At 44.2% G+C, this 9,699-nt stretch overlaps 1 protein-coding gene across 1 annotated transcript; it reads left to right on the top strand.

Annotated features, from left to right (window-relative positions):
* The first annotated feature begins 1,066 nt into the window (after positions 1-1,066).
* LOC123449085 (selenoprotein K homolog) lies at positions 1,067-3,773 on the top strand. The gene is made up of 4 exons (XM_045126171.1): positions 1,067-1,274; positions 2,948-3,051; positions 3,166-3,331; positions 3,421-3,773. The coding sequence occupies exons 1-4, from the start codon at positions 1,256-1,258 to the stop codon at positions 3,453-3,455; spliced, it is 324 nt and encodes a 107-aa protein (XP_044982106.1). The 5' UTR covers positions 1,067-1,255; the 3' UTR covers positions 3,456-3,773.
* The last annotated feature ends 5,926 nt before the right edge of the window (positions 3,774-9,699 follow it).

Genomic DNA, 9,699 nt, shown 5'->3' with positions numbered 1-9,699 from the left:
ATATGTGTAAAAAGGTATGATAGTGTAGCAAAACATATAACAATGCCACTCAAAAGATCATGGAACAAACAGAAATTATAGATACGTTTGGGACGTATCAGCGGGCTGCAATGCCGATTATCTCCTTCTTCTGCTCCGGCATTAACCCATCCCGAGAGCTTTGGCGGGGAAGGAATCCATGGTGGGAGAGGGATCGGAGGCTCATGAGTGCAACTATGGTCGGGCCAGTTGTTTATTTAGCAATGGCGGACGACATATGGACGGACGGGTGGCGTCCGAGGAGACGCCTCAGGAACCGTGTGCCATCAATGTGGGTGGTAGACGGACAAACGCGCGGTCGTCGTGCCATTTGAACACGCAGCAGTCGTTTGCACCAGGAAGCGGCGGGGGCGGTAAACGGACGGACGGGCGATCATCGTGTCATTTTAACGCGCAACAGTCGTCTGCGTCGGGAAGCGACAGGTGGCACGCGGACGGACGTGCAGTCGTCGTGTCGTTTGAACGCACACCAGTCGTGTGCACCGGGAAACGGCATGAGCGGTGTTCTCTTGGCCGGCGCACCGCTTCAATGCCGACGCCAGTGAGCGACCGCGTCCGTTCTAACCGGGCATGAATGCAAACACTGATGCCTTGGAGCGATGTTGTTCGTTTTGCATGGAAGGGGAGGGGGTTTTCATGGACTACGGCGATCGGAATCGTATGAAGTAGCGGTCCAGATTTCTGTAAAACTTTTTATATTTGTCTTCAATTTATAAAAAAAATTATGTCGAACCATCAATATAAAATTATGTTAAATAGTTTTCGTGGTCTGTACTGTATGGTTCAAACCGGTTGCGGAATGTTTGTAGAGTGCATTGGAGATGCTCTAAGACTGCATTCCGGACGTCGGCGTAAAGTGCTCATCTTCAGCCTCATGTCATCCATCGAACGGCTCACAAAGCACAAGATGACGTGGTGCCCTCTTAACCGATAGGGAACCTACAAAGCCACTGACACGTGGCCCCACACGACCCCTAGTTTCCGGGTCCATGGGTTCCTACCCAACAGCCAATAAACGAGGCAAACACGGCAACCCTCTCGAGCCCATTGGTCAGGTCAGGTCAGGTCTTCCCACGCGGAAGGACGAGGAAGGTTCACGAATCCCCTCCTCACTTCGACCCTCCCCCCTCCTTATTTCTTCCCCTTGAGCCAAAATCTGGTCCTAAGTTTCATCGGAGAGGGCGGCAAGGGCGATCCGTTTAGCGCGAGCGCGACCATGGCCTACGTCGAGAGAGGTAATCCGGTGCTCCGGTTCTGTAGATTCCATGTAAGATCTGTTCATGATCTATATATCCACCGTGGAGGTTTTGATCTGTGATTTCGTGTTCGTGAGTTCGTTCCTCCTGTCCGATTCGTCAAATATTTAATCTAGATGATGCGTGTGGTCATGTTTCGTTAGTACCTACAGTATATGGCTAGTAGCTGTGTAATCCTTCGGATGCTGCAGCAACGAGCAGCGCAGGCTGGTCTGTCCATTCCAGTATTCTCGAAAAACATCAACAGTTTATGGGAATCATTTGAAGAATATCATCTGGTGGATTCCTTCCCTGTCACATACTGTATGTTTGCTTTGAGACGTGTAAGGAAAAGCCTAGCCAGACTGGCTGATTGCCAATAGTTGTGTGATGAGCAAGGGATCTTGCCAAATGAACAGACCTTCACTATAATTGCTGTTCAAACGGAATTTTGTGAGAAATATTCAGGTAGCAGGACATAGAATGCGGCCTCCATAGACTTTTAACTAATGCATTAGTGGGTTGCGTTCCTGTACATACGAGCACCAATTCCTGTACCCACATAATGGATGAGTTCTTTCCATGTTGATTAAGGAACTTGATCCAAATAGTGGAGTTCTCAGTATTGTTTTATCTGTTCACTAATGTGCCTTTATTTGTTGCTGAAAAGAGGAAGGCTGCAGACCGATAAAAATGCCTGGCATATATTTTAAGTTTGTGTTAGAGATGTCCAAGCTTGTTATGATATTTCATGGCTTAGTGGAGAGTTCCTTACTGAATCATCGTAAGTAGATGTCTCTGTATTTGGTGTGTCCACATAGTAGTCCAATTTACAGTGGAACCTTGGCCACTTGGTGCCATTCTGTGGGTCACTGAAGAAAATAAGTGACGTTAGAAATTAGTTTGAGCGAAACAGGTAGCTGTACACAGTCCAGTGGACCAAAGGAAGTAAACAATTGCTAGTTTCTTTTGCCTACTGTTTGTGAGTTATACTAGTATTATCACCCACACTTCGCTAGGATGGAGATTCATTGTGTTAATGCCACTAACAGTGACATTGCTAGATTATTTAGGTGTCGCTCAAATTTGTCTTCCTAAGGGACATTGTTTCATGAAATAATTCTGACAAATTATGAGCTTTAACCCTGTGAGCTTAAAGGTCCATGATCAAAGCATCTGTTAGGCATGCAAGACCTAAGTGATGACACGCTAATTGTGTTTGGTCTGGATATAATGTTAATTGATTTGGCTTTATTAAGATTTTGCAATATAATCAATTTTAGAGTAAAAGAAACTGGTTCATTTCGTCTAACTTCAGATTTCAAGTAGAGCATACTGACTTCTGGGTGATTTCTTGGATTGTTGCACTTATAGAACATATGAATTGGTGCTAGCAGTTTCATTCGTCAGTTACTCGAGACATGTCTTGTGTAAGAACACAGAGAAGTTTGAGGTGACATTTTGAAGGCACCTGGCCACGTTTGATCATTCCTTGGCTTTTTGCTGAAGCCAAAATATAGTTTGGAGCATTCAAAGGGTTGTATTTCAAAATTGATTGATCACTTTTGAGCATGCACAAATTTACATAATTCACCCTTGAGTACATATAATTGCATTATTGTTAAATTTGTTTGACCATCAATCTCATTTGTGTTTCTTCATGTATCTTCCAGGTGTTGTGAAAGGCAAACGGACAATCTGGAGACTAAGCATAATCCCCGACTTCTTTAAGGCTGTTGTGAACTTCATCAGAATGTTCTTCCTCACAATGTTTTCTGTAAGGCTTCAGAATTAAACTGCTCGAATTATCTTATTATTGTCAAATTTGCCTTTTGTCCCATGTATTTCCATGAGTTAAAACACAATATAATTCTTGCATCTTATCTTGTAGATCGAGAAAACAGACAGCTATAAGAAAGGATATGGTAGTGGTAAGAAGTGGGATGGTGGACCTGGTGGGGGAGGTCCTGGTGGGGGTCCATATGGCGGTGGAGGCGGCGGTGGAGGTGGCCCTCGCGGTCCTCGCACACTATCTGACCTCCGATCAAACGATCAGAGTAAGTCCTAACTTCTGAAAGTCCAGATTTTGTTGTTTCATTCAGGGTGGTGGGTTTGAGATTTCTGAATCAAACTTCTCTAATTTCAGGTTCCCTCCCTGCTTGTGGATCCTGCTGCGGATGACATCTTAACGAAAGAAGACATTTAATGACGGAAGAACCAGATGAACTCCCCTATTTCAGTTTCAGCAGAGCAAAAACGCTGTCAAGAGTTTAGCATGTCCAGTATATATTCTGTAGCTTGTTTCTAATGTGATTTGCATACTGTATTCATCATCGCTTTGCCATGCTTAACTGTCCTGGATAGAGTCAAAATCTCCTTATACCGGCTTTCTGTTGTGCAATGTGAATTTACTATACCTTCTGTCCACTTTGTAATTCTGCGGAGATTGGAATTGTTCGGCTATATGTTGAATTCAACTAGGAAATAGTTTTTCTTTAACACAATATAGCAGCAAACGCTCATATACACGCGTATGTACTCACCCGTGTGAATGCACATACACACACCTTACCCAATGAGCACCTTCGAGATAATGAGCCGGCATCGTTGTTGATGTGACCGTTGTTTTTTTTTGTGCATCGTTGTAAACCTTGAAATAAGTTCAGTAACAATGGGAGCATCAAAACTTAAACCCCGGTGGTCAGGGATACCACTGAGATTTACCCCGATCATCTAATAGTAACGCTTTTCTTGCCAAAAGCTGAAAATGAAACGGTACTGGAAGGTAAGAGGCTGACCCAAACGGACGACGTCGGCCATCCTTTCGGCGTCCGTCCTGTTTTAGATTTGGATCGGCAGTGCGTCCAACACGTTGACTCATTTCATGTCCGCTATCATGCCAGCGGTCATGTTTCATGCCAGCGCCGGCATACAATACCAGCCTTAAAAATAGCACCACAGTCATGCTGGCGCACTCGTCAGCCGCCCGACACACATGCCAGCACACAAAAAGTGAGGAACTTGAGTTTGACCACGCCATCGCAGTCCCGTGGTCATGCCAGCAGACCTGCCGGCATCCAAAAAAGATGGCGCTCGCCGTCATAGATCACTCCTCGTCGAACTTGAGCATGTCGGCCTGCATCTTCTCGAACCACAACCTCTTCCTTGGCGACACGGTGTTCAGATCCACCTTCATGATCTCCACCCCGGTGATCATGCTCGCGAGAGCCACTTCTTTGACCTTGGTCTAGGCGTTGGCGGCCTCGATCTCTAGCATCTTGGCTTGCTTCTCCGCCTCCATGTCAAGCCTCCTCCTTTGGATCTCCAAGAAGGCGTTTATTTGCTCTTCTCTTTCTTGTCGGCGCTTCTCCTCCCTTGAGTCCTTCTTGGTGATCATGCCCTCCACGGTTGCGATCAAGGCGATTGATGCCGCATCCCGCTTGTCCTCCTTCTTGGAGTTGGTCTTCCCCCTCGGCTAAGCCTTCTCGCCGTCCCCAACCTCCTTCACGGCTTGCTTCCCACCACGCGACTTGAGGCCGGTATATTGCGTCTTGAACTTCTCCTCGTCTTTGATCACCCTAAAGCAATGGGAGAGGTTGAAGCACTTGCCATTGTGTTGGACCTTGAATGCCCCAATGCTTGAAATGCCTACAAATGTATTTCATGCAAGCATATTGGCAAAATGATATGCAAACGAACAACGAAAAGCATATACTTGATGACACAAAAAGAGGGCGACTTGCTAGCATACCATGTCTTGCACGTCGTTGCCGCTCACGGGGCGGGCCTTGACGCTCTCAAGAGTGGCACAAAACTTGTTGCACTCTTGTTTGATCACCCTCCAACGCTTTGAAATGGACACCCACCCGCGCGCGCTTGCTATTTGATACGGCGAAAACTTCTTGCGCTCATGGAACTCATGGTGAACACGAATCCAAAAGGTTGAATGCTTTTGTTCGGCGCCCGTCTTGGGGTCTTGCCCAATGTCTCTCCAACAGTCGCAAAGAAGCTTGTCCTCGGCCGTCGTGTATGCCTTGGTCCGCTTGCTCTTGCGCTTCGGTGTCGTCCCGTCCGCTTGGTTGGCGAGCTCATCCTCAAACAAAGGCTTCGCTTCGATGTCGCACTCGTCCTCTTACTCTAGCCCGTAGTCCTTCGGGAACTCATGGTCGAGAGGGAAGCCGTCCAGGTCCAAGCCGACGCCGACCTGATCACTCATGAAGGCGGTCTAATCTTCATTATAGCCTCGGCCATCCTGGCTTTGTGTCTTGTCGGGACCGAAGCCAGCGGCCTGCGCACCACCCTCGAAGATCATGTTCTGCATGTAGTCGTCGTCGCCGGCGGCCGGCATTCCGTCGAACAGGTAGCGCGCGCCCGACAGCTGGTCGGCTGGTGTCTGCCTTGCGCGTTTCCTCGCGCCTTCAGATGACGAGCCACCGGCCACCGGTGTGGCATTGAGGTCGATGGTCGTGGGCGCGGGCGTGGAAGGCGCGACCACGCTCACCTCGGGCGAGCACTCCCCCGAGAGGCGGGAGGCCTGCGAGTAGACGTGGAAGCCGGACACCGGGTTGCAAGCCGACGCGCGGGGCGAGTCGGGCAGCAGCGTCCGAGGGAAGGCGGATGAGCTGGTGTTGACCGTGGCGGCCACGGCGGCGTTGACGAGGCCGTGCTGGCTAGGGTTTAACCCCCAACATGCAGAGCGCCTCCCTCGTTGCCGCCGCGACGCGGGCGTTGGTGATCTGCTGCTGCGCGGCGGCCGCCGCGATGGCTTCATCCCTCGCGCCCGACGCGTGCCTCCGGTCCTTCCTCTTGACGGACTCCTTTGCCCGATGTTCAGCCGTCAACACCTTCTTCGGCTTCGACGCGGCGGCCTTTCGGGAGGCGCGAGGCTTGCCTTTGTCGAACGAGGCGAGGGAGGCCAGATCGGCAGCGACGTCGAGGTCGAGGTCGAGGTCGCCGTCCATGGCGGGCGCGGGGCGGGAGCGGGCGTGGGGTGGGAGCGCGCGCAGGCGGGAGGGTTTTTGGGGAGAAATGGGGCGGGGGGGGGATGGCGGTGGATGCCACCGATCAACGGACCCGGGGAGAGGAGTAGGCACACGCGCCCATCTCATGTCCGCGTCGACGCAAATCCGGCCCAAAATTGAGCCGGGAATGGGTCACCGCAGAGACGCCAAACGGACGCGCGTCCGTTTGGATCGGCGCGTTGGGCCGATTTTTGTGTCCGCGCGGACCCAAAGGAACGACAACACACGAAATGGGTCGTCCCATTGAAGTTGCTCTAAGTGTTTGTGATTCTTTTATTGGTTCAATGAGCAAGCAAACCACTGTCCTACTCCGTTTCACTTACTAGCAAGAAGTTTAACCCCATAAAAAATAAGTTTGGACTTCGACCAAGTAGCACGTAGCAAAGAAGCTATAGAATTTATCGTGTAAATTAATATCTTTGTGTTAGTAGCAACTAACGCCATTCGGAATAAATCACCTTTATCAATGAACTTTGAATTCTAAAATTAGAAGTACCTTTGTAAACAGTGATGGTAATGGTATATTGGATTACGGAAAAGGTTCAATGTGAAAAGCTCATGCCCAAACATTTTACGTCTATTGTGTAGATGAGCATCACTTGACTGGACATCTTAGGGGGCAAAACATTGTTTTGATGCAGGCCAAACCTAAACAAACTCTAAATATTACTGTAGATACAACCCAAACAAATAACAGGGGTCAATGTGTGCCAGTGAGAGCAATATGAAGGCCTAAAAAAAACGTGCATGGTATTTCCATTAACCCGATCGAGTAGTCGAGTTGAAAGCCGGGAACTTAACAGTGGGTGTTTTATCTTATCCTGATCTAGAAAAACCCTGTGAAATACGAAAATGCTCTTCTGAGCACGGGCTCAACTGCTCTCGCTCACGGAAAAAAATCAAAAGAAATACTAGAAAAATTAAAAAAAACCATTGTTTGTGCGATAAATAATTTCATGCGTGAGATCCGCTTCAAATTTCATCTTCTTTAGACATCTGACCAGCTCTCATAAAAAAACAAATCGGGTCAGAAAAATCATGAACAGTTAATCTTTTTCACAGACCCAGATTTTGTCTTTTTTGCTAAGAGCTGCGCAGATGTCCAAATAAGATGAAAATTGAAGCGGACCTCACGCATCAAATTGTCTACCATACAAAAAAATGGAATTTTTTAAATTTTTCTAATATTTCATTTGATTTTTTTCGTGAGCGGGGCTGCAGCTGAGCCCGGGTGCAGCAACACCCTGTCCTGTGAAATATGACTTTGCAAAACATACAAATATAATAGATGGTTATTTAACCATCTGAAAAGTTTATTTTTTAACTCAAAAGGAAAAACGTAGTCTCGATGGGTTGAATTAGTTACAATTTATGTAGGTTTTAACCCATAGAAATATTTCTTATGGAGACCCTGTATAGAGTATTCATATAAATATATTTTTCCATATCTCAGTTTTATGTGATTCCCAACAATTTGAGAAAAGGGGCTATTGCATGAACTGTGCCTCGTTTCAATTTTTGATGAGTTAGTTTCACTTCAGTTTTGGTATTTTTTCACTGTTGCACTTTGAACTAGTGGGATCGGTACTCATTACAACTTCGCGCTTTAGACCAAGATGAGTCATGTCAGCAAACAACAAACCGATTCATGTAGGATCCCGATAAGTACCACACATGTGGTGCTAAGGGGTTTGGACTGAACAAGCTCCTTCACTACAAATCGCACCATATCACCGTATGGATATATAAGTAACGAAACGTCAGCGTGAATCTTTTGGATTTTCCAGTTTTCAAATTTTTTATCTCTTAAATAAAATCTGATTGAAAACAAGTTGTTTTCATTAAATCCATCGCGGTGAGATCTTCGAAACTAGGTCCCATATCGGTATGTTTTGACGACTTTTTTAGAGTAAAAAGTTATCATGTCTATTGCACATAAATAGTTATGGTATTTACATTAAAGTTACCATGATATGTTTCAATTACTTTTTCTTCAACATTTAAAGTAAATTTTGGCGTGTCATAAAAAAGAGAATTAAGAAACTAAATTTGTCATGGTGAATTACTAAAATTTATCATTATCCAAGAATTTAATTTTTCGTGATTAATTACTAAAAAAATCCATGATCAATTCATAAAATTTGCATTGAAAAGTAGTTGAAATACAAATGATAGCTTTAAATCTAGAAGAAAAAACTAGATAAAATATATCATGATAACTTTAGTGTAAACACTATGACAACTTTAATATAAACATTATAACAATTTTTGGCCTAAAAAAGTTATCGAAACGTATCTATATGGGATCTAGTTTTAAGGATCTTGTCAAGACGGATTTAATGATAAAAAATATTTAACCTGATTTTTATTTAAGAGATAAATCATTTTTAAGTCTGAAAAACCAAAAAAAATTCGATGATGTCGTTTATTTGATGTGGCAAGATGAATGATAATAGGGTGTTTGGATCATGTTGCTCCGTGCCTCACGTGTTTCACTTATCATTTGGGTTCATGTAAGGTGTGCAGCTAAAGAATGAACAATGAGTTCTCTTTTGTACAAAGTTCTAATGTTTTCTTAAAAATACAAATTTTAAATGTTATTGAAGTCCATAAAAAAATTAAAAATGTTAAATTTTGGTACAATATTTTTCTCACATAATTAATACAATTCCAATGTTTGTGTCAGTCAAGTAGTTATAAACTGGATATGGTAATATGTTAATCTAATAATTATTGTGCTTTTCTCAGAGAGTGGATCTTTTGCTCTTTCCATGAAGCCTGAGATTTTCAAACATTCGATAATCAAATTTTTAATTTAAAAATATTGAATATAGATACATAAGTACTTATAGATGTATACTAGATGTGTGCGAAATTTATCACGGAATAAATTTTTATGCACCCTGTACAAGAAAACCAAAATCATGTAATTTTGTAGTGAATAGTACATGTACTAGAAACATATGATTTTGTCATTTTTGTGTAGCTCGCATAAAAAGGTGTTTTTTCATGAAACTTCGCAGATAAGTAGTATATGTATATGCATATTTAAAAATACAAACTTAAAATTTTGAATCTCTGAACGTTTCAAATAAAGGGCTCCATGAAGGCCGAGCTCCATTAGGCATTTCCTCTCGTTCATTCTTTTATAATATGTCATTCTGCAAAGAGAGATCATTCCACCACGAGACCATCTTTCCACTAAAAGATATGTTTTCGCTAAGGGATGTGTCTTTCCACAAAGAAACATCATTTCACTAGGGATTAGTTATTTAACCTAAGGACACAATTGTTCGTACGCCCCAATTTTCAAGATCTAATGAACATGATTGATCCTCGATGTAATCCAATGATTTATCTTTTCAGGTTTATTGCTTAATATAGCTTTTATGGAATATTTAACA

This window comes from Hordeum vulgare, chromosome 4H, assembly GCF_904849725.1.
Source record: "Hordeum vulgare subsp. vulgare chromosome 4H, MorexV3_pseudomolecules_assembly, whole genome shotgun sequence".
NCBI lineage: Eukaryota > Viridiplantae > Streptophyta > Magnoliopsida > Poales > Poaceae > Hordeum > Hordeum vulgare.
The sequence above is the reverse complement of the archived record's forward strand: the minus strand, read 5'-3'. Positions and strand labels throughout refer to the sequence as shown.